The following is a 25,817-nucleotide window of genomic DNA, read 5'->3' as shown; positions in this document are numbered from 1 at the left end:
GGCCGGGTTGCCCAATATTTTATTTTAGATTTGTAAAACTGTGAGGCCTGTATACCTCGCTCCAGGAGTGATTTCACAAAGAAATTGGGGTATGGTTTATTCAAACGAACTTTATTACTAACACTGTATTAAAATATCTTTATTATCATACCCAAAAGTAACTTACAATTACCCCTTAAATCATGTTAACCAATACAGTGACACACTAACCCTTAACGGCTATCTTTACTCCCACTCAAAACCGTCTCAGATCCCAATCCACTTTTAAATCCAGTTCGCACTCAGCAATGCCTGCTGTACAGTGATGTCTGGATGCTCCACTCTGAGAAAGAGAGATCTTTTGAGACTGTTTTAAAGGAAGAGGCCTGACCTGACCTGGTCAGAATAATGCAGTCTCTGGCTGTATTTCTTCAGAAGCTTTGTCGCCACACCTTCCAGCCAAAAACTAACTCTGAACCTCAGCACCCGACTGCTTCAACCCCTAGTTCTCCCATTAACTGCACCATCTCACTACACTGAGCACAATGGGTGGGATTCTCTGCTCCCCCAACCACGTATCAATGGGAAGCCCACTGGTGGGGATACATTGCCGGCAGGAACAGAGAATGCCAAAGGCTAGAGGATTCCAGCCAATTCTCTAATTAACTATTCTGCAGGAATATTTAAAAAATTCCATTTGCCCAAACTTTTACGATGCTTTAATTGCCCTTCTGGCTCCAAAAAAGCCAGCTGTCTTGCTCTCCAGGATTTTTAAAACATGACAGCAGCAGTCACACACACTAACCCACTTTAACCCTTACTGCACCAAATACATTTAATACAGAGGGCTGTATTCTCTGCAGCCCTCTGGGCGGAGAATCCAATTTCACGCCGAAATCGGGCCAGGCGCCGGTCCGGCGATTCTCCGGGACTCGAGAATCGGTGTGATCGAGGAGTACGCCGCGTGGCTAGGGGCCCATTGGCAGAGTCCCGCCCAGCGATCCTTCGCTCCCAACCGGCCGAGTTCCCGACGGCGTGGTTTTAACCACCTGTTGCCGGTCAGGAAGCTCGCGTGGTGTCTGCGGACTCAGTCTGCGGCCGCCCTGGTGGGGGGGCGGAGGGATCAGACACCGGAGGGGTGCCTTGTTGGCGGCCGGGGGACAGATTGGGCCGGACGGATCGGCGGGCGTGCGGCCGACAGGGAGGCCTACATTTTCCAGCAACCTCCGCAGTCCAAGTCCGCCATGGCGCTCGGTGCGTCCGCTGGAGGCCTCCAGCCTGCGTATGTGCGGACTCGAAACCGGAAGTGCGGGGGCCGTATCCGCACCTAAAGCTGGGTGAAGCACTCCGGGGCCCTGCCAGCCGCCTGCAGGTCAGTGAATTAGCTTATATTTTTGGAGGAAACTCTGGGGCGAGATTGACCGACCCCCCGCCGGGTTGGAGAATCGCCGGGGGCTGACGTGAATCCCGCCCCCGCCGGTTGCCGAAGTCTCCGGCACCTGAGATTCGGCGGGGGCGGGAATCGCGCCGCGCCGGTTGGCGGGCCCCCCCGGGCGATTCTACGGCCCGGATGGGCCGAAGTCCGCCGCTAAAATGCCTGTCCCGCCGGTGTAGATTAAACCACCTACCTTACCGGCGGGACAAGGCGGTGCGGGCGGGCTCCGGGGTCCTGGGGGGGGGGTGCGGGGCGATCGGGCCTCTGGGGGGTGCCCCCACGGTGGCCTGGCCCGCGATCGGGGCCCACCGATCCGCGGGCGGGCCTCTGCCGTGGGGGCACTCTTTCCCTTCCGCCTCCGCCATGATCTCCACCATGGCGGAGGCAGAAGAGACTCTCCCCACTGCGCATGCGCGGGAATGCCGTCAGCGGCCGCTGACGCTCCCGCGCATGCGCCGCCCGGAGATGTCATTTCCGCGCCAGCTGGCGGGGCGGAAATTCGTCCGGCGCCGGCCTAGCCCCTTAAGGTTGGGGCTCGGCCCCCAAAGATGCGGAGCATTCCGCACCTTTGGGGCGGCGCGATGCCCGACTGATTTGCGCTGTTTTGGTCGCCAGTTGGCGGACATCGCGCCGTTTCCGGAGCATTTCTCCCCTGGTGTGAAACGCCAGCGTTTTTACGCTGCCGTGGGGACAATGTCCCATTTTGGGAGAATCCAGCCCAATATATCTGAAATTCCGACATTCATCCCACTTTAACTAATCCATACTGACTGTCCTCGATTAGCCTGTGCCTCTGAATGATGATTCATTCCGTCTCGCAGAACGTTCACAGTCGTCCACCACCCAGTCTCGGCTGACTGCTCGGGAATGACTCTGTTTCTCACTTCCTCTTTGCTAACTGAAGTGCGCTCCAGTAAACATTCTCCTCACATTCCTCAGGAACATATCCAAGAAGCCTTCAAGTCGCTGAAAAAGGGGAAAACGCTGAGGGGGTCTGTAACCGTTCCACGAAGTGCCTCATCCGCTGGCAGAAGCCCCTCCGTTTCGGTTAGTATGGGGGTGTTGTCAGGGCCGGAATGTGACTCGCTGTAACATCCCAATCTCAAAACTGCTCCCCCAATTCACCTTCCAGCCTGGGCTGGCTGGGTTCAACCCCCACACACCCCATCAGTTCCCAGTGAGATTCAAATGGGGGCTGGGGGACTGGGGCCAGTTATTGGGCCTCAGGTGGGGGTTAAGGTGATGACAGGGGGGGGGGGTTCAGGAAATGGTTTTAGGGTTCGGTGGTGTGGGAATTCGGATGGGGAAAGCGGATTGGGGTCTGGCTGCCAGGGTTTAGGGAGTATGGATGGAGAGTGGAGCATCAGCTCAGGCCTGGGCCTGATGGTGAGGCCTGGTTCTGAGGGGAGGAGGGGGGATGCTGTGGTTAGGGAATGGGTGGGGGTGGGGGACAGAGCTAGTGGGGGTGGGGCACTGAGCTGGTGGGGGTGGGGGACAGAGCTGGTGGGGGTGGGGAACCGAGCTGGTGGGGGTGGGGGACAGAGCTGGTGGGGGTGGGGGACAGAGCTGGTGGGGGTGGGGGACAGAGCTGGTGGGGGTGGGGGACAGAGCTGGTGGGGGTGGGGGACAGAGCTGGTGGGGGTGGGGGACCGAGCTGGTGGGGGTGGGGGACCGAGCTGGTGGGGGTGGGGGACCGAGCTGGCGGGGGTGGGGGACAGAGCTGGCGGGGGTGGGGGACCGAGCTGGCGGGGGTGGGGGACAGAGCTGGCGGGGGTGGGGGACCGAGCTGGCGGGGGTGGGGGACCGAGCTGGCGGGGGTGGGGGACCGAGCTGGCGGGGGTGGGGGACCGAGCTGGCGGGGGTGGGGGACCGAGCTGGCGGGGGTGGGGGACCGAGCTGGCGGGGGTGGGGGACCGAGCTGGCGGGGGTGGGGGACCGAGCTGGCGGGGGTGGGGGACCGAGCTGGCGGGGGTGGGGGACCGAGCTGGCGGTGGTGGGGGACAGAGCTGGTGGGGGTGGGGGACCGAGCTGGTGGAGGTGGGGGACCGAGCTGGCGGGGGTGGGGGACAGAGCTGGTGGGGTTGGGGGACCGAGCTGGTGGAGGTGGGGGACCGAGCTGGTGTGGGTGGGGGACAGAGCTGGTGGAGGTGGGGGACAGAGCTGGGATTGATGTGGGGATGGGTGGAGCTGAGGTCTGGTATTGAGATTCAGTGCAGGAGCTGGGTGGGGGGTAAGGGTTTTGGGACTCAGTTTCCACGCATGAATAAATGAGAAAGTTTGGGGGCTGCGAGCGAGGACTCGGACAGTACAGTTCGGGGAGTGGGGAGGCGTTTCCGGATTTGCCGGAGTTCCTGATGGGGAAGGACTGGATGATGTAAACAGAAAATCTGAAACAAAAATCTTTTTGAAACAATCTTTCTAACGACAAGGCAACCACCATCATGATTCCAGAGAGAGTCCACCCAGGATCGCTGGCAGAGGTTAATCCCATCGAGGTGGTCAATTATTTCTGTGAAACCCAACTTGAGAAGGATCTGAAGGAGATGATGGTCGCGCAAAGCGAGGACGTAGATAAAAGAATGAGTGAGAAATCGAAATCGAAGAACACGGTGCTCTTCCTGCCCAACAAACAGAGGTCAGCTTTCCACTGTGGGGGTCAGAGGTGAATGCGCCAAAGCTCAGTGGGGCTGCTGGGCTCACAGCTCGAGAGCAGGTCCGAGGCCCCATTCCCAGACTCCAGGCCCCATTCCCAGGCTCCAGGCCCCATTCCCAGACCACAGGCCCCATTCCCAGACCACAGGCCCCATTCCCAGACCACAGGCGCCATTCCCAGACCACAGGCCCCATTCCCAGGCACCAGGCCCCATTCCCAGGCTCCAGGCCCCATTCCCAGACTCCAGGCCCCATTCCCAGACTCCAGGCCCCATTCCCAGACCACAGGCCCTATTCCCAGACCACAGGCCCCATTCCCAGACTCCAAGCCCCATTCCCAGGTTCCAGGCCCCATTCCCAGATGCCAGGCCACAGTCCCAGACTCCAGGCTCCATTCCCAGACTCCAGGCCCCATTCCCAGGTTCCAGGCCCCATTCCCAGACCCCAGGCCCCATTCCCAGACTCCAGGCTCCATTCCCAGACCCCAGGCCCCATTCCCAGACTCCAGGCCCCATTCCCAGACTCCAGGCCCCATTCCCAGACCCCAGGCCCCATTCCCAGACTCCAGGCTCCATTCCCAGACCCCAGGCCCCATTCCCAGACCCCAGGCCCCATTCCCAGACTCCAGGCCCCATTCCCAGACCCCAGGCCACATTCCCAGACTCCAGGCCCCATTCCCAGACTAGAGGCCCCATTCCCAGACTAGAGGCCCCATTCCCAGACCCCAGGCCCATAAGACCATAAGACACAGGAGCAGAATTAGGCCACTCGGCCCATCGAGTCTGCTCCGCCATTCAATCATGGCTGATATTTTCTCATCCCCATTCTCCTGCCTTCTCCCCATAACCCCTGATCCCCTTATTAATCAGGAACCTATCTATCTCAGTCTTAAAGACACTCAGTGATTTGGCCTCCACAGCCTTCTGCGGCAAAGAGTTCCACAGATTCACCACCCTTTGGCTAAAGAAATTCCTCCTCATCTCTGTTTTAAAGGATCGTCTCTTTTGTCTGAGATGGTGTCCTCTGCTTCTAATTTTTCCTACAAGTGGAAATATCCTCTCCACGTCCACTCTATCCGGGCCTCACAGTATCCGATAAGTTTCAATAAGATACCCCCTCATCCTTCTAAACTCCAACGAGTACAGACCCAGAGTCCTCAACCGTTCCTCATACGACAGGCTCTTCATTCCAGGGATCATTCTTGTGAACCTCCTCTGGACCCTTTCCAAGGCCAGCACATCCTTCCTTAGATACGGGGCCCATAACTGCTCACAATACTCCAAATGGGGTCTGACCAGAGCCTTATACAGCCTCAGAAGTACATCCCTGGTCTTGTACTCTAGCCCTCTCGCCATGTATGCTAACATTGCATTTGCCTTCCTAACTGCCGACTGAACCTGTACGTTAACCTTAAGAGAATCGTGAACAAGGACTCCCAAGTCCCTTTGTGCTTCTGATTTCCGAAGCATTTCCCCATTTAGAAAATAGTCTAAGCCTCCATTCCTCCTTCCAAAGTGCACAACCTCACACTTTTCCACATTCCATCTGCCACTTCTTTGCCCACTCTCCGAGCCTGTCCAAGTCCTTCTGCAGCCCCCTTGCTTCCTCAACACTACCTGTCCCTCTACAGATCTTTGTATCATCTGCAAACTTAGCAACAGTGCCTTCAGTTCCTTCCTCCAGATCATTAATGTATATTGTAAAAAGTTGTGGTCCCAGCACAGACCCCTGAGGCACACCACTTCTAGGCCAGACAGGCCCATTCCCAGACCGCAGGCCCCATTCCCAGGCTCCAGGCCCCATTCCCAGACCCCATTCCCAGACCCCAGGCCCCATTCTCAGGCCCCATTCCCAGACCCCATTCCCAGGCCCCAGACCCATTGCCAGGCACTGGGCCCCATTCCCAGGCCCCATTCCCAGATCGCAGGCCCCATTCCCAGACCCCATTCCCAGACTCCAGGCCCTATTCCCAGACCCCAGGCCCATTCTAAGACTCCAGGCCCCATTCCCAGATCCCAGACCCCATTCCTAGACTCCAGGCCCCATTCCCAGATCCCAGGCCCTATTCCCAGACCCCAGGCCCCATTCCCAGACTCCAGGCCCCATTCCCAGACCCCAGGCCCCAATCCCAGACCCCAGGCCCCATTCCCAGACCCCTGGCCCCATTCCCAGACCCCAGGTCCCATTCCCAGACCCCAGGCCTCGTTCATAGACCACAGGCCTCATTACCAGATCCCAGGCCCCATTCACAGGCCCCAGGCCCCATGGCCAGGTCCCATGTCCAGGCCCCAGGCCCAGACCCCAGGCCCAGACCCCAGACCCCAGGACCCATGGCCAGGCCCCATGTCCAGGCCCCAGGCCATGCAACTAGTCTGGATCCTGGTGAATGGCAAAGTCACAGAATCACAGAATAATACAGTACAGAAGAGGCCCTTTGGCCTATCGAGTCTGCACTGCTGCATGGAAAACGCGTGACCTGCCCCTTAATCCCATTTCCCAGCACTTGGCCCAGAGCCCTGAATGTTATGATGTGCCAAGTGCTCACCCAGGTACTTTGTAAAGGATGTGAGGTAACCCGCCTCTACCCCCCTCCCAGGCAGCGCGTTCCAGACCCGCCTCTACCCCCCTCCCAGGCAGCGCGTTCCAGACCCTCACCACCCTCCCAGGCAGCGCGTTCCAGACCCTCACCACCCTCCCAGGCAGCGCGTTCCAGACCGTCACCACCCTCCCAGGCAGCGCGTTCCAGACCCTCACCCCCCCTCCCAGGCAGCGCGTTCCAGACCCTCACCACCCTCCCAGGCAGCGCGTTCCAGACCCTCACCACCCTCCCAGGCAGCGCGTTCCAGACCCTCACCACCCTCCCAGGCAGCGCATTCCAGACCCTCACCACCCTCCCAGGCAGCGCGTTCCAGACCCTCACCCCCCTCCCAGGCAGCGCGTTCCAGACCCTCACCCCCCTCCCAGGCAGCGCGTTCCAGACCCGCCTCTACCACCCTCCAGGCAGCGCGTTCCAGACCCTCACCACCCTCCCAGGCAGCGCGTTCCAGACCCGCCTCTACCCCCCTCCCAGGCAGCGCGTTCCAGACCCTCACCACCCTCCCAGGCAGCGCGTTCCAGACCCGCCTCTACCCCCCTCCCAGGCAGCGCGTTCCAGACCCTCACCACCCTCCCAGGCAGCGCGTTCCAGACCCGCCTCTACCCCCCTCCCAGGCAGCGCGTTCCAGACCCTCACCACCCTCCCAGGCAGCGCATTCCAGACCGCCACCACCCTCCCAGGCAGCGCGTTCCAGACCCTCACCACCCTCCCAGGCAGCGCGTTCCAGACCGTCACCACCCTCCCAGGCAGCGCGTTCCAGACCCGCCTCTACCCCCCTCCCAGGCAGCGCGTTCCAGACCCTCACCACCCTCCCAGGCAGCGCGTTCCAGACCCTCACCACCCCCTGGGTAAAAAGGTTTTTCCTCAAATCCCCCCTGAACCTCCCACCCCTCACCTTGAACTTGTGTCCCCCTCGTAACTGACCCTTCAACTAAGGGGAAGAGCTGCTCCCCTATCCACCCTGTCCATGCCCCTCATAATCTTGTCCACCTCGATCAGGTCGCCCCTCAGTCGTCTCTGCTGACTACAACCCCAGCCTCTCCAACCTCTCTTCATAACTGAAATGTTCCATCCCAGCAACATCCTGGTGAATCTGCTCTGCACCCCCTCCAGTGCAATCACATCCTTCCGATAATGTGGCGACCAGAGCTGCACACAGTGCTCCAGCTGTGGCCTCACCAAAGTTGTACACAGCTCCATCATGACCTCCCTGCTTTTGTAGTCTAAGCCCCGATTGATACAAGCGAGAGTCCCGTATGCCTTTTTCACCTCCCTATTAACCTGCCCTTCTGCCTTCAGAGATCTATAGACAAACACACCAAGGTCCCTTTGTTCCCAGTGTCAGGCCAGTGGAAAATCCCACAAACTTCCATGTGCCGCTGGAATGTCATCTTTCAGGACAGGGGGCAGATGTTCCCCGTGGCTGGGATTGGATCATTGAGGAAATGCAGGCCATTTCCACTGTCAACAGCAATATATTACTGAACAGATTTAGTTTTATCCTTGATCCAACTACGTCATGGTCACCATTGCTGAGACCAACTTCTTTCTTTGCAGGTATTTTGAAATTCACAAACCGCCAAAATGTGTTTATAACCCAGTCCCTGGATTTTCATTCTAGTAACAGGATGATGTGATACTGATCCTTTATATCATGCAATGCCTGGGTCCAGGCTCCAGGCCCCACGCCTCAGGCTCCAGGCTCCGTCCCAGGCTCCAGGCCCCACGCCTCAGGCTCCAGGCTCCGTCCCAGGCTCCAGGCCCCACGCCTCAGGCTCCAGGCTCCGTCCCAGGCTCCAGGCCCCACGCCTGAGGCTCCAGGCTCCGTCCCAGGCTCCAGGCCCCAGGCCGCAGGCCCCGGGTGGGATTCTCCAAAATGGAGGCAGAGTGTTTGCGCCGTCGTGAACAGCGTCGAGGTTCACAACGGCGCGAAACGGCCCCTATCCCGACCGATTCAGGGCCCGAAAATGGGCTAGGAGCAGCGCTGCGTCATTTCGCGCGCCAGGCCTTGGCGCCGCGTAAAGGCGGCGCCGCATACATGACGCGGCCGCGCCGCATAACTGCCGTCACCCGCGCATGGTTGCCGCGTGGTTGCGGTCCTCTCTGAGACCGCCCCGCAAGAAGATGTCTGACGGATCTTGTGGGGCTGCGGGAGAAAGGAGGTCCTCCTTCAGAGAGGCCGGCCCGACGATCGGTGGGCACCGATCGCGGGCCAGACCCCATTTGAGGCCCTCCCCGGTGCAGGATACCCCCCCCCCCCTCCGGCAGGCCGCCCCCCCCCCCAGCGTTCCCGCGCTGTTCCCGCCGGCAGCGACCAGGTGTGGACGGTGCCAGGGGGAACCTGCCGTTTTGGGCAGGCCGCTCGTCCCATCCGGCACTGAGAATCACGGGGGTACCTGTGAATCGCCATTTTGGCTGTCTCGGGCGATTCACTGTACCGCGCCACGCAAAACGCGATTGTGCCGATCTGGCTGCTTCCGTGAATCGCGGGAGGGCGTCGGACCGGCGTCGCGGGAGAATTTGGTGACACAGGCGAGTCTCCCAACCGGCGCGGGAGCGAAGAATCGGCCCATAATGTCCCAGACTCCAGGCCACAGGCTCCAGGCCCTAGGCCCCATGTCCCAGGCTTCATGTCTCAGGCTCCAGGCTCTAGGCCCCAGGCTCCTGGCTCCAGGCCCCAGATCCCAGGCCTCAGGCACCAGACCCCAGGCCCCAGGCCACAGGCTCCAGGCCCTAGGCCCCATGTCCCAGGCTCCATGTCCCAGGCTCCAGGCTCTAGGCCTCAGGCTCCTGGCTCCAGGCCCCCAGCCCCAGATCCCAGGCCACAGGCACCAGGCCCCAGGCTCCAGACCCGTCAATTCTCTCATCCTGCTTTAATCTTCACCCCCATTACAACCTGTTGCAGGCAAATGGTTGCTTCGCCTGAGCCAAACAGCACATGGTCTGCATATGAGGGGGAGGAAGAGTCGATTCATAAACAAAAAGACACCCTCAAAAGCTTTATAAGCAACCAAATTACCCCTTTATTGGGATAAAAATAATTGGGTATTCTAAATTTGTTTAAAACTGTAGAACCAATGGGGTTGATCAATCAGCTTAATTTGAAGTGTAATCATTTGTCATGTGTCATATTTCAGTAAGATCTCATACACTGAAAGTAGTGCGACAGTCAACAGGTCATCTCTTTCAGTGATGTGGATCGGGGGGGTCAAGAGAAGGTTCATTAGGTTGACCCCGGGAATGGGGGGATTTTGTTATGAGGAGAGGTTGAGTAGATTTTAGTAATAATAATAATTGACATCAAGGCAGCGTTTGACCGAGTGTGGCATCAAGGAGCCCGAGCTACGCTGGAGTCAATGGGAATCAGGGGGGAATCTCTCCGCTGGTTGGGGCCATTCCCGGCACAAAGGAAGATGGTAGTGATGGTTGGAGGTCAATCATCTCAGCTCCAGGACATCACTGCAGGAGTTCCTCAGGGTCGTGTCCTGGCCCAACATCTTGTTGCTTCAGCAATGACCTCTCTTCCATCGTAAGGTCAGGAATGAGGGCGGCACGGTGGCGCAGTGGTTAGCACTGCGGTCTCACGGCGCTGAGGTCCCAGGTTCGATCCCAGCCCTGGGTCACTGTCCGTGTGGAGTTAGCACATTCTGCGTCTGCGTGGGTCTCACCCCCACAACCCAAAGATGTGCAGGGTAGGTGGATTGGCCACGCTAAATTGCCCAACAATTGGAAAAAAAATTGGGTGCTTTAAATTTCTTTTAAAAATGGGGAAAGAAAATAAGGTCAGAAGTGGGAATGTTTGCGGATGACTGCACAGTGTTCAGCACCATTTGCGACTCCTCAGATAATCATCGAACATACAATGCAGAAGGAGGCCATTCGGCCCATCGGGTCTGCACCGACCCACTTAAACCCTCACTTCCACCCTATCCCCGTAACCCAATAACCCCTCCTAATCTTTTTTGGTCACTAAGGGCCAAATCCACGGCCAATCCACCTAACCTGCACGCCTTTGGATTGTGGGAGGAAACCGGAGCACCCGGAGGAAACCCACGCAGACACGGGGAGAACTTGCAGACTCCACACAGACAGTGACCCAGCGGGGAATCGAACCTGGGACCCTGGCGCAGTGCTATCCACTTGTGCTACCGTGCTGCCCAATGAAGCAGTCCATGTCCAAATGCAGCAAGACCTGGACAATATCCTAGCTTGGGCTGACAAGTGGCAAGTTACATTCGCGCCACACAATATTAATAATAATCGCTTATTGTCACAAGGTGGTTTCAATGAAGTTACTGTGAAAAGCCCCTCGTCGCCACATTCTGGCGCCTGTTTGGGGAGGCTGTTACGGGAATTGAACCGTGCTGCTGCCTTGTTCTGCATTACAAGCCAGCTGTTTGCTGAATCCCCCACAATCAACATCCTGGGGGTTACCATTGATCAGAAACTGAACTGGACCAGCCACATTAATACTGTGGCTACCAGGGCAGGTCAAAGACTAGGAATCCTACGGCGAGTAACTCACCTCCTGACCCCCCAAAGCCTGTCCATTATCTACAAGGCACAAGTCAGGAGTGTGATGGAATACTCTCCACTTGCCTGGGTGAGTGCAGCTCCAACAATGTTCAACACCACCCAGGACAAAGCAGCCCCGCTTGATTGCTCCCCCTTTCCACAAACCTTCACTCCCTCCACCACCGACGCACAGCGACAGCCGTGTGTACCGTCTACAAGATGCACTGCAGTAACTCACCAAGGTTCCTCAGACAGCACCTTCCAAACACACGACCACTACCACCTAGATGGACAAGAGCAGTAGACACCTGGGAACCCCTCCACCTGGAGGTTCCCCTCCAAGTCACTCACCACCCAGGAAATATATCGCCGTTCCTTCACTGTTGTGGGGCAACATCCTGGGACACCCTCCCTAACGGCACTGTGGGTGTGGGATTGTCACTGGATCAGTGATCCAGACCAAGGGTAATGATCCAGGGACCAGGGCAGATGGTGGAATTTCAATACAACAAAAATCTGGGATTAAAAGTCTAATGGTGACCATGAAACCATTGTTAAGTGTGAATTATTAATCATTGTAAATTGTGAATTATTAATCATTGTTAATTGTGAATTATTAATCATTGTTTATTGTGAATTGTGAATTATTAATCATTGTTCATTGTTAATTGTTAATTGTGAATAATTAATCATTGTTAATTATTAATCATTGCTAATTGTTCATTGTGAATTATTAATCATTGTTAATTGTGAATTATTAATCATTGTTAATTGTGAATTATTAATCATTGTTAATTGTTGTAAAAAGGCATCTGGGTCACTAATGTCCTTGAGGGAAGGAAATCTGCCGTCCTTACGCTGGTATGGCCTACATGTGACTCCAGACCCCCAGCAATGTGGCTGACTGTTACCTGCCCTCGGTATTGGCTTAAAAACCCCACAATTCAAGGGCAATTAGGGATGGGCAATAAATTCTGGCCCAGCCAGTGACACCCACAACCCATAAATTAATAAAATAAAAAGTAAGTTTAACATCTCATCAGTACTGACCCTCTGACAGTGCAGCACTCCCTCAGTACTGACCCTCTGACAGTGCGGCACTCCCTCAGTACTGACCCTCTGACAGTGCAGCACTCCCTCAGTACTGACCCTCTGACAGTGCAGCACTCCCTCAGTACTGACCCTCTGACAGTGCGGCACTCCCTCAGTACTGACCCTCTGACAGTGCGGCACTCCCTCAGTACTGACCCTCTGACAGTGCGGCACTCCCTCAGTACTGCCCTCTGACAGTGCAGCACTCCCTCAGTACTGACCCTCTGACAGTGCAGTACTCCCTCAGTACTGCCCTCTGACAGTGCAGCACTCCCTCAGTACTGACACTCCGACAGTGCAGCACTCCCTCAATACTGACCCTGACAGTGCAGCACTCCCTCAGTACTGACACTCTGACACTGCAGCGCTCCCTCAGTACTGACCCTGACAGTGCAGCACTCCCTCAGTACTGACCCTGACAGTGCAGCACTCCCTCAGTACTGACCCTCTGAGAGTGCGGCACTCCCTCAGTACTGACCCTCTGACAGTGCGGCACTCCCTCAGTACTGACCCTCTGACAGTGCGGCACTCCCTCAGTACTGACCCTCTGACAGTGCAGTACTCCCTCAGTATTGACCCTCTGACAGTGCAGCACTCCCTCAGTACTGACCCTCTGACAGTGCAGCATTCCCTCAGTACTGACCCTCTGACACTGCAGCATTCTCTCAGTACTGACCCTCTGACAGTGCAGCGCTCCTTCAGTACTGACCCTCTGACAGTGCAGCACTCCCTCAGTACTGACCCTCTGACAGTGCAGCGCTCCCTCAGTACAGACCCTCTGACAGTGCGGCACTCCCTCAGTACTGACCCTCTGACAGTGCTGCACTCCCTCAGTACTGACCCTCTGACAGTGCAGCACTCCCTCAGTACTGACCCTCTGACAGTGCAGCACTACCTCAGTACCGTCCCTCTGACAGTGCAGCACTACCTCAGTACTGACCCTCTGACAGTGCCGCACTCACTCAGTACTGACCCTCTGACAGTGCGGCACTCCCTCAGCATTGACCCTCTGACAGTGCGGCACTCCCTCAGTACTGACCCTCTGACAGTGCGGCACTCCCTCAGCACTGACCCTCTGACAGCGCGGCGCTCCCTCAGGACTGACCCTCTGACAGTGCAATACTGCCTCAGTACTGACACTCTGACAATGCGGCACACACTCAGCACTGACCCTCTGACAGTGCGGCGCTCCTTCATTACTGACCCTCTGACAGTGCAGCACTCCCTCAGTACTGACCCTCCGACAGTGCAGCACTCCCTCAGTACTGACCCTCTGACAGTGCAGCACTCTCTCAGTACTGACCCTCTGACAGTGCACCACTCCCTCAGTACTGACCCTCTGACAGTGCGGCACTCCCTCAGCACTGACCCTCTGACAGTGCGGCACTCCCTCAGCACTGACCCTCTGACAGTGCAGCACTCCCTCAGTACTGACCCTCTGACAGTGCAGCACTCACTCAGTAGTGACCCTCCAACATTGCAGCACTCCCTCAGTACTGACCCTCTGACAGTGCGGCACTCCCTCAGTACTGACCCTCTGCCAGAGCAGCGCTCCCTCAGTACTGACCATCGGCCAGTGCAGCACTCCCTCAGCACTGACCCTCTGACAGTGCAGCACTCCCTCAGTACTGACCCTCTGCCAGAGCAGCGCTCCCTCAGTACTGACCATCGGCCAGTGCAGCACTCCCTCAGTACTGACCCTCTGACAGTGCAGCACTCCCTCAGTACTAACCCTCTGACAGTGCACCACTCCCTCAGTACTGACCCTCCGACAGTGCAGCACTCCCTCAGGACTAACCCTCTGACAGTGCAGCACTCCCTCAGTACTGACCCTCCGACAGTGCAGCGCGACCTCAGTACTGACCCACTGACAGTGCGGCACTCCCTCAGTACTGACCCTCCAACAGTGCAGCACTACCTCAGTACTGACCCTCTGACAGTGCAGCGCTAAATCAGTACTGACCAACTGACAGTGCGGCACTCCCTCAGTACTGACCCTCTGACAGTGCGGCACTCCCTCAGTACTGACCCTCTGACAGTGCAGCACTCCCTCAGTACTGACCCTCTGACAGTGCAGCACTCCCTCAGTACTGACCCTCTGACAGTGCGGCACTCCCTCAGTACTGACCCTCTGACAGTGCGGCACTCCCTCAGTACTGACCCTCTGACAGTGCGGCACTCCCTCAGTACTGCCCTCTGACAGTGCAGCACTCCCTCAGTACTGACCCTCTGACAGTGCAGTACTCCCTCAGTACTGCCCTCTGACAGTGCAGCACTCCCTCAGTACTGACACTCTGACAGTGCAGCACTCCCTCAATACTGACCCTGACAGTGCAGCACTCCCTCAGTACTGACACTCTGACACTGCAGCGCTCCCTCAGTACTGACCCTGACAGTGCAGCACTCCCTCAGTACTGACCCTGACAGTGCAGCACTCCCTCAGTACTGACCCTCTGAGAGTGCGGCACTCCCTCAGTACTGACCCTCTGACAGTGCGGCACTCCCTCAGTACTGACCCTCTGACAGTGCGTCACTCCCTCAGTACTGACCCTCTGACAGTGCAGTACTCCCTCAGTATTGACCCTCTGACAGTGCAGCACTCCCTCAGTACTGACCCTCTGACAGTGCAGCATTCCCTCAGTACTGACCCTCTGACACTGCAGCATTCTCTCAGTACTGACCCTCTGACAGTGCAGCGCTCCTTCAGTACTGACCCTCTGACAGTGCAGCACTCCCTCAGTACTGACCCTCTGACAGTGCAGCGCTCCCTCAGTACAGACCCTCTGACAGTGCGGCACTCCCTCAGTACTGACCCTCTGACAGTGCTGCACTCCCTCAGTACTGACCCTCTGACAGTGCAGCACTCCCTCAGTACTGACCCTCTGACAGTGCAGCACTACCTCAGTACCGTCCCTCTGACAGTGCAGCACTACCTCAGTACTGACCCTCTGACAGTGCCGCACTCACTCAGTACTGACCCTCTGACAGTGCGGCACTCCCTCAGCATTGACCCTCTGACAGTGCGGCACTCCCTCAGTACTGACCCTCTGACAGTGCGGCACTCCCTCAGCACTGACCCTCTGACAGCGCGGCGCTCCCTCAGGACTGACCCTCTGACAGTGCAGCACTCACTCAGTAGTGACCCTCCAACATTGCAGCACTCCCTCAGTACTGACCCTCTGACAGTGCGGCACTCCCTCAGTACTGACCCTCTGCCAGAGCAGCGCTCCCTCAGTACTGACCATCGGCCAGTGCAGCACTCCCTCAGCACTGACCCTCTGACAGTGCAGCACTCCCTCAGTACTGACCCTCTGCCAGAGCAGCGCTCCCTCAGTACTGACCATCGGCCAGTGCAGCACTCCCTCAGTACTGACCCTCTGACAGTGCAGCACTCCCTCAGTACTAACCCTCTGACAGTGCACCACTCCCTCAGTACTGACCCTCCGACAGTGCAGCACTCCCTCAGGACTAACCCTCTGACAGTGCAGCACTCCCTCAGTACTGACCCTCCGACAGTGCAGCGCGACCTCAGTACTGACCCACTGACAGTGCGGCACTCCCTCAGTACTGACCCTCCAACAGTGCAGCACTACCTCAGTACTGACCCTCTGACAGTGCAGCGCTAAATCAGTACTGACCAACTGACAGTGCGGCACTCCCTCAGTACTGACCCTCCGACAGTGCAGCACTACCTCAATACTGACCCTCTGACAGTGCAGCACTCCCTCAGTATTGACCCTCTGACAGTGCAGCATTCCCTCAGTACTGACCCTCTGACAGTGCAGAACTCCCTCAGTACTGACCCTCTGACAGTGCAGCACACCCTCAGTACTGACCCTCTGACAGTGCGGCACTCTCTCAGTACTGACCCTCTGACAGTGCAGCGCTCCCTCAGTACTGACCCTCTGACAGTGCAGCACTCCCTCAGTACTGACCCTCTGACAGTGCAGCACTCCCTCAGTACTGACCCTCTGACAGTGCAGCACTCCCTCAGTACTGACCCTCTGACAGTGCAGCACTCCCTCAGTACTGACCCTCGGACAGTGCAGCACTCCCTCAGTACTGACCCTCCGACAGTGCAGCACTCCCTCAGGACTAACCCTCTGACAGTGCAGCACTCCCTCAGTACTGACCCTCCGACAGTGCAGCACTACCTCAGTACTGGCCCTCTGACAGTGCAGCACTCCCTCAGTACTGTCCCTCCGACAGAGCAGCGCTCCCTAAGTACTGACCCTCTGACAGTGCAGCACTCCCTCAGTACTGACCCTCTGACAGTGCGGCACTCCCTCAGTACAGACCCTCCGCAGTGCAGCACTCCCTCAGTACTGACCCTCTGACAGTGGGGCACTCCCTCAGTACTGACCTTCTGTCAGTGCAGCACTCCCTCAGTACTGACCCTCTGACAGTGCGGCACTCCCTCAGTACTGACCCTCTGACAGTGCAGCACTCCCTCAGTACTGACCCTCTGACAGTGTGGCGCTCCCTCCGTACTGACCCGCTGACAGTGCTGTGCTCCCTCAGTACTGACCCTCTGACAGTGCAGCACTCCCTCAGTACTGACCCTGACAGTGCTGCGCTCCCTCAGTACTGACCCTCTGACAATGCAGCACGCCCTCAGTACTGACCCTGACAGTGCAGCGCTCCCTCAGTACTGACCCTCTGACAGTGCAGCGCTCCCTCAGTACTGACCCTCTGACAGTGCAGCACTCCCTCAGTACTGACCCTCTGACAGTGCAGCACTCCCTCAGTACTGACCCTCTGACAGTGCAGCACTCCCTCAGTACTGACCCTCTGACAGTGCAGCACTCCCTCAGTACTGACCCTCGGACAGTGCAGCACTCCCTCAGTACTGACCCTCCGACAGTGCAGCACTCCCTCAGGACTAACCCTCTGACAGTGCAGCACTCCCTCAGTACTGACCCTCCGACAGTGCAGCACTACCTCAGTACTCGCCCTCTGACAGTGCAGCACTCCCTCAGTACTGTCCCTCCGACAGAGCAGCGCTCCCTAAGTACTGACCCTCTGACAGTGCAGCACTCCCTCAGTACTGACCCTCTGACAGTGCGGCACTCCCTCAGTACAGACCCTCCGCAGTGCAGCACTCCCTCAGTACTGACCCTCTGACAGTGGGGCACTCCCTCAGTACTGACCTTCTGTCAGTGCAGCACTCCCTCAGTACTGACCCTCTGACAGTGCGGCACTCCCTCAGTACTGACCCTCTGACAGTGCAGCACTCCCTCAGTACTGACCCTCTGACAGTGCGGCACCCCCTCCGTACTGACCCGCTGACAGTGCAGCACTCCCTCAGTACTGACCCTCTGACAGTGCAGCACTCCCTCAGTACTGACCCTCTGACAGTGCAGCACTCCCCCAGTACTGACCCTGACAGTGCTGCGCTCCCTCAGTACTGACCCTCTGACAATGCAGCACGCCCTCAGTACTGACCCTGACAGTGCAGCGCTCCCTCAGTACTGACCCTCTGTCAGTGCAGCGCTCCCTCAGTACTGACCCTCTGACAGAGCAGCGCTCCCTCAGTACTGACCCTCTGACAGTGCGGCACTCCCTCAGTACTGACCCTATGTCAGTGCAGCACTCCCTCAGTACTGACCCTCTGTCAGTGCAGCACTCCCTCAGTACTGACCCTCTGACAGAGCAGCGCTCCCTCAGTACTGACCCTACGACAGTGCAGCATTCCCTCAGTACTCACCCTCTGACAGTGCAGCACTCCCTCAGTACTAACCCTCTGACAGTGCGGCACTCCCTTAGTACTGACCCCCTGTCAGTGCAGCACTTCCTCGGTACTGACCCTCTGACAGAGCAGTGCTCCCTCAGTACTAAACCTCTGACAGAGCAGCGCTCCCTCAGTACTCACCCTCTCTCATTGCAGCACTCCCTCAGTACTGACCCTCAGACATGGCAGCGGCCTCAGTACAGACCCTCTGACAGTGCAGCACTCCCTCAGTACTGACCCTCCGACAGTGCAGCACTCCCTCAGTACTAACCCTCTGACAGTGCAGCACTCCCTCAGTACTGACCCTCCGACAGTGCAGCACTCCCTCAGTACTGACCCTCTCTCATTGCAGCACTCCCTCAGTACTGACCCTCAGACATGGCAGCGGCCTCAGTACAGACCCTCTGACAGTGCAGCACTCCCTCAGTACTGACCCTCCGACAGTGCAGCACTCCCTCAGTACTAACCCTCTGACAGTGCAGCACTCCCTCAGTACTGACCCTCCGACAGTGCAGCACTCCCTCAGTACTGACCCTCTGACAGAGCAGCGCTCCCTCAGTAGTGACCCTCTGACAGTGCAGCACTCCCTCAGTTCTCACTCTCTGACAGTGCGGCACTCCCTTTGTACTGACCCTCTGACAGCGCTGCACTCCCTCAGTACTGACCCTCTGACAGTGCTGCACTCCCTCAGTACTGACCCTCTGACAGTGCAGCACTCCCTCAGTACTGACCCTCCGACAGTGCGGCACTCCCTCAGTACTGACCCTCTGACAGTGCAGCACTCCCTCAGTACTGACCCTCCAACAGTGCGGCACTCCCTCAGTACTGACCCTCCGACAGTGCGGAACTCCCTCAGTACTGACCCTCTGACAGTGCTGCACTCCCTCAGTACTGACCCTCTGACAGTGCAGCACTCCCTCAGTACTGACCTTCCGACAGTGCGGCACTCCCTCAGTTCTGACCCTCTGACAGTGCAGCATTCCCTCAGTACTGATCCTCCAACAGTGCGGCACTCCCTCAGTACTGACCCTCTGACAGTGCGGCACTCCCTCAGTACTGACCCTCTGACACTGCAGCACTCCCTCAGTACTGACCCTCTGACAGTGCGGCACTCCCTCAGTACTGACCCTCTGACAGTGCGGCACTCCCTCAGTACTGACCCTCTGACAGTGCGGCAATCCCTCAGTACTGACCCTCTGACAGTGCAGCACTCCCTCAGTCCTGACCCTCTGACAGTGCAGCACTCCCTCAGTCCTGACCCTCTGACAGTGCAGCACTCCCTCAGTACTGACCCTCTGACAGTGCGGCACTCCCTTCGTACTGACCCTCTGTCAGTGCAGCACTTCCTCGGTACTGACCCTCTGACAGAGCAGCGCTCCCTCAGTACTAACCCTCTGACAGAGCAGCGCTCCCTTAGTACTCACCCTCTCTCATTGCAGCACTCCCTCAGTACTGACCCTCAGACATGGCAGCGGCCTCAGTACAGACCCTCTGACAGTGCAGCACTCCCTCAGCACTGACCCTCCGACAGTGCAGCACTCCCTCAGTACTAACCCTCTGACAGTGCAGCACTCCCTCAGTACTGACCCTCTGTCAGTGCAGCACTCCCTCTGTACTGACCCTCTGACAGTGCGGCACTCCCTCAGCACTGACCCTCTGACAGTGCAGCACTCCCTCAGTCCTGACCCTCTGACAGTGCGGCACTCCCCCAGTACTGACTCTCTGACAGTGCAGACCTCCCTCAGTACTGACCCTCTGACAGTGCAGAACTCCCTCAGTACTGACCCTCTGACAGTGCAGCACTCCCTCAGTCCTGACCCTCTGACAGTGCAGACCTCCCTCAGTACTGACCCTCTGACAGTGCAGAACTCCCTCAGTACTGACCCTCTGACAGTGCAGCACTCCCTCAGTACTGACCCTCTGACAGTGCAGCGCTCCCTCAGTACTGACTCTCTGACAGTGCAGAACTCCCTCAGTACTGACCCTCTGATAGTGCAGCACTCCCTCAGTCCTGACCCTCTGACAGTGCAGCACTCCCTCAGTACTGACCCTCTGCCAGTGCAGACCTCCCTGTTAAAGTCGTTGCACGGTAGTTGAACTCATGAATATGCTTCCTGCTGATTCTTGGCTCCATCTTGTGGCAGTTCCAATGAGATTGTCCCAAGCATAGATCTAGACTTCTGTGTACATTCACTAACTATATTGTTTTGCCTTGTGTGTAGGGAACGAGCCATCCTGAGACTGGGGGAGGCATCGGTGACAGAAACATCATTTGACAGTAAGTTGGGAGAGATGTTTGGGTTCTCTTACAGCCAGTCCTTAATAATGGAAATACGAATTGGTGGACATTGAGAGAAGGGCAAACTGGTGATTCACTCGACTCTGGGGTGGTCCCGGCGGATTGGAAATTAGCAAACGTGACACCACTGTTTAAAAAAGGAGGTAGGCATAAAGCGGGTAATTGTAGGCCAGTGAGCTTAACTTCGATAGTAGGGAAGATGCTGGAATCTATCTTCAAGGAAGAAATAGCGAGGCATCTGGATGGAAATTGTCCCATTGGGCAGACGCAGCATGGGTTCATAAAGGGCAGATCGTGCCTAACTAATTTAGTGGAATTTTTTGAGGACATTACCAGTGCGGTAGATAACGGGGAGCCAATGGATGTAGTATATCTGGATTTCCAGAAAGCCTTTAACAAGGTGCCACACAAAAGGTTGCTGCATAAGATAAAGATGCATGGCATAAAGGGGAAAGTAGTAGCATGGATAGAGGATTGGTTAATTAATAGAAAGCAAAGAGTGGGGATTAATGGGTGTTTCTCTGGTTGGCAATCAGTAGCTAGTGGTGTCCCTCAGGGATCAGTGTTGGGCCACAATTGTTCACAATTTACATAGATGATTTGGAGTTGGGGACCAAGGGCAATGTGTCCAAGTTTGCAGACGACACTAAGATAAGTGGTAAAGCAAAAAGTGCAGAGGATACCGGAAGTCTGCAGAGGGATTTGGATAGGCTAAGTGAATGGGCTAGGGTCTGGCAGATGGAATACAATGTTGACAAATGTGAGGTTATCCATTTTGGTAGGAATAACAGCAAAAGGGATTATTATTTAAATGATAAAATATTAAAACATGCTGCTGTGCAGAGAGACCTGGGTGTGCTAGTGCATGAGTCGCAAAAAGTTGGTTTTCAGGTGCAACAGCTGATTAAGTAGGGAAAGGGAGTTTTGTCCTTCATTGCTAGAGGGAAGGAGTTTAAGACTAGGGAGGTTATGCTGCAATTGTATAAGGTGTTAGTGAGGCCACACCTGGAGTATTGTGTTCAGTTTTGGTCTCCTTACCTGAGAAAGGACGTACTGGCACTGGAGGGTGTGCAGAGGAGATTCATTAGGTTAATCCCAGAGCTGAAGGGGTTGGATTACGAGGAGAGGTTGAGTAGACTGGGACTGTACTCGTTGGAATTTAGAAGGATATGGGGGGATCTTATAGAAACATATAAATTTATGAAGGGAATAGATAGGATAGATGCAGGCAGGTTGTTTCCACTGGCGGGTGAAAACAGAACTAGGGGGCATAGCCTCAAAATAAGGGGAAGTAGATTTAGGACTGAGTTTAGGAGGAACTTCTTCACCCAAAGGGTTGTGAATAAGACCATAAGACCATAAGACATAGGAGCGGAAGTAAGGCCATTTGGCCCATCGAGTCCACTCCACCATTCAATCATGGCTGATTTCAACTCCATTTACCCGCTCTCTCTCCATAGCCCTTAATTCCTCGAGAAATCAAGAATTTATCAACTTCTGTCTTAAAGACACTCAACGTCCCGGCCTCCACCACCCTCTGTGGCAATGAATTGCACAGACCCACCACTCTCTGGCTGAAGAAATTTCTCCTCATCTCTGTTCTAAAGTGACTCCCTTTTATTCTAAGGCTGTGCCCCCGGGTCCTAGTCTCCCCTGCTAATGGAAACAACTTCCCTACATCCGCCCTATCTAAGCCATTCATTATCTTGTAAGTTTCTATTAGATCTCCCCAGAACCTCCCAAACTCCAATGAATATAATCCCAGGATCCTCAGACGTTCATCGTATGTTAGGCCTACCATTCCTGGGATCATCCGTGTGAATCTCCGCTGGACCCGCTCCAGTGCCAGTATGTCCTTCCTGAGGTGTGGGGCCCAAAATTGCTCATAGTATTCTAAATGGGGCCTAACTAATGCTTTATAAAGCTTCAGAAGTACATCCCTGCTTTTATATTCCAAGCCTCTTGAGATAAATGACAACATTGCATTTGCTTTCTTAATTACGGACTCAACCTGCAAGTTTACCTTTAGAGAATCCTGGACTAGGACTCCCAAGTCCCTTTACACTTCAGCATTATGAATTTTGTCACCGTTTAGAAAATAATCCATGCCTCTATTCTTTTTTCCAAAGTGCCAGACCTCACACTTGCCCACGTTGAATTTCACCAGCCACTTTTTGGACTATTCTCCTAAACTGTCTAATTCTTTCTGCAGCCTCCCCACCTCCTCCATTCTACCTGCCCCTCCACCTATCTTTGTATCATCGGCAAACTTAGCCAGAATGCCCCCAGTCCCATCATCTAGATCGTTAATATATAAAGAGAACAGCTGTGGCCCCAACACTGAACCCTGCGGGACACCACTCGTCACCGGTTGCCATTCCGAAAAAGAACCTTTTATCCCAACTCTCTGCCTTCTGCCTGACAGCCAATCGTCAATCCATGTTAGTACCTTGCCTCGAATACCATGGGCCCTTATTTTACTCAGCAGTCTCCCGTGAGGCACCTTATCAAAGGCCTTTTGGAAGTCAAGATAGATAACATCCATTGGCTCTCCTTGGTCTAACCTATTTGTTATCTCTTCAAAGAACTCTAACAGGTTTGTCAGGCACGACCTCCCCTTACTAACTCCATGTTGACTTGTCCTAATCCGACCCTGCACTTCCAAGAATTTAGAAATCTCATCCTTAACAATGGATTCTAGAATCTTGCCAACAACCGAGGTTAGGCTAATTGGCCTATAATTTTCCATCTTTTTCCATGTTCCCTTCTTGAACAGGGGGGATACAACAGCGATTTTCCAATCCTCTGGGACTTTCCCTGACTCCATTGACTTTTGAAAGATCATAACTAATGCCTCCACTATTTCTTCAGCTATCTCCTTTAGAACTCTAGGATGTAGCCCATCTGGGCCCGGAGATTTATCAATTTTTAGACCTCTTAGTTTCTCTAGCATTTTCTCCTTTGTGATGGCTACCATATTCAACTCTGCCCCCTGACTCTCCTGAATTGTTGGGATATTACTCATGTCTTCTACTGTGAAGACTGACGCAAAGTACTTATTTAGTTCCTCAGCTATTTCCTTGTCTCCCATCTCTAGATTACCAGCGTCATTTTGGAGCGGCCCAATGTCAACTTTTGCCTCCCGTTTGTTTTTAATGTATTTAAAGAAACTTTTACTATCATTCCTAATGTTACTGGCTAGCCTACCTTCATATTTGATCCTCTCTTTCCTTATTTCTCTCTTTGTTATCCTCTGTTTGTTTTTGTAGCCTTCCCAATCTTCTGACTTCCCACTACTCTTTGCCACATTATAGGCTTTCTCTTTTGCTTTGATGCATTCCCTAACTTCCTTTGTCAACCATGGCTGCCTAATCCCCCCTCCGATAACCTTTCTTTTCTTTTCTTTGGGATGAACCTCTGTACTGTGTCCTCAATTACTCCCAGAAACTCCCGCCATTGCTGTTCTGTCTTTCCCACTAGGCTCTGCTCCCAGTCGATTTTCGTCAGTTCCTCCCTCATGCCCCTGTAGTTACCTTTATTTAACTGTCACACCTTTACATCTGATTCTACCGTCTTTCTTTCAAATTGGAGATTGAATTCTACCATATTATGATCACTGCCTCCTAAGTGTTCCCTTACTTTAAGATCTTTAATCAAGTCTGGCTCATTACATAACACTAAGTCCAGAATGGCCTGTTCCCTTGTGGGCTCCATCACAAGCTGTTCCAAAAAGCCCTCCTGTAAACACTCAATGAATTCCCTTTCCTTGGGTCCACTGGCAGCATTATTTACCCAGTCTACCTGCATATTGAAGTCCCCCATGATCACTGTGACCTTGCCTTTCTGACATGCACTTTCTATTTCGTGGTGCATCTTGTGCCCCTGGTCCTGACCACTGTTAGGAGGCCTGTACATAACTCCCATTATGTTTTTTTTGCCTTTGTGGTTCCTCAACTCTACCCACACAGCCTCCACATCATCTGACCCTATGTCGGTTAGTGCTATTGATTTAATTTCATTCCTAATTAACAAGGCAACCCCGCCCCCTCTGCCCACCTCTCTGTCTTTTCGATAGGTTGTGAATCCCTGGATATTTAAATGCCAGTCCTGAACCCCCTGCAACCATGTCTCTGTGATGCCTACCACATCATACCTGCCAGTCACAATCTGGGCCACAAGCTCATCTACCTTGTTCCGTGCACTGCGCGCATTTAAATATAGCACCTTTAATTCTCTATTGACCGTCCCTTTTTGTTTTCTTAGTGTGGTGGACCTTGGTTTACTGAGCCTTTCCATACACTGTATCATATATTGTGGGGTGGGGACTATCGTAACCTCTCCTGAGTTCTGTCTTTTCGTGCTTTTTTGTATCCCTAAGCAGCTACGCTTCCCACTGATTACTTCACCTCTTGGTTCCCTGACTTTCCCTTCCCCCCCAATCTTTAGTTTAAAGTCCTATTGACCACCCTATTTACTCTTTTCGCCAGAACACTGGTCCCAGCTCAGTTCAGGAATCTATGGAATTCCTTGCCCAGTGAAGCAGTAGAGGCTCCTTCATTAAATGTTTTTAAGATAAAGATCGATAGTTTTTTTAAGAATAAAGGGATTAAGGGTTATGGTGTTCGGGCCGGAAAGTGGAGCTGAGTCCACAAAAGATCAGCCATGATCTCATTGAATGGCGGAGCAGGCTCGAGGGGCCAGATGGCCTACTCCTGCTCCTAGTTCTTATGTACAACAAAACTAAGGAGGTTCACTGCAAAGAATCATAGAATCTACAGTGCAGAAGGAGGCCATTCGGAATGAACAATGTTAAGATCCCAGATGAGAACCCAACTATTTTCAATTTATAAAACTGAGGAAATGTTATCGCTCCAGAGGAGTGAAAACACTGACCAAGAAGAATCTTCTATGTTAAAACAATCCCAGAATTAACCGCATTATCATCAAAGGGACAGTGTTGCAGTTTAAAATGTAAAAACGCTTTGCCGCAGAAGGCTGTGGAGGCCAAATCACTGAGTGTCTTTAAGACAGAGATAGATGGGTTCTTGATTAATATGGGGGTCAGGGGTCATGGGGAGAAGGCAGGAGAATGGGGGTGAGAAAATATCAGCCATGATTGAATGGCGGAGCAGACTCGATGGGCCGAGTGGCCTAATTCTGCTCCTATGTCTTATGGTCTTAAGTAAAAAAAGAAGCCTTAACTTACTTCCTGAACCTGCCATTATATTCCAATTAAGCAAACCAATACCACTAGAATCATAGAATGTCTACAGTACAGCAGTAGGCGATTCAGCCCATCAATTCTCCATCAACCCTCCAAAAGAGCACCCTACCCAGGCCCACCCCCGCCCTATCCCCGTAACTGCACCTAACCTGCACATCTTTGGACTGTGGGAGGAAACCGGAGCACCCGGAGGAAACCCACGCAGACACGGGAATAAAGTGCAAACTCCACACAGCCTCCACCCGAGGCAGGAATTGAACCCGGGTCCCTGGCACTGTGAAGCAGCTGTGCTAA

At 54.8% G+C, this 25,817-nt stretch overlaps 1 protein-coding gene across 1 annotated transcript in view; it reads left to right on the top strand.

The window, feature by feature from the left end:
* Nucleotides 1–25,817, top strand: part of wdr97 (WD repeat domain 97) — a 229,449-nt gene that overhangs the window by 198,531 nt on the left and 5,101 nt on the right. Inside the window, exons 21-23 of the mRNA XM_072507945.1 lie at nt 2,354–2,461; nt 3,844–4,049; nt 20,223–20,278. Coding sequence (XP_072364046.1) covers nt 2,354–2,461; nt 3,844–4,049; nt 20,223–20,278 — 370 coding nt within the window. The remainder of the gene's footprint in view (nt 1–2,353; nt 2,462–3,843; nt 4,050–20,222; nt 20,279–25,817) is intronic.

The sequence above is a fragment of the Scyliorhinus torazame genome, chromosome 6 (genome assembly GCF_047496885.1).
Source record: "Scyliorhinus torazame isolate Kashiwa2021f chromosome 6, sScyTor2.1, whole genome shotgun sequence".
Taxonomy (NCBI): Eukaryota; Metazoa; Chordata; class Chondrichthyes; order Carcharhiniformes; family Scyliorhinidae; genus Scyliorhinus; species Scyliorhinus torazame.
The sequence above is the reverse complement of the archived record's forward strand: the minus strand, read 5'-3'. Positions and strand labels throughout refer to the sequence as shown.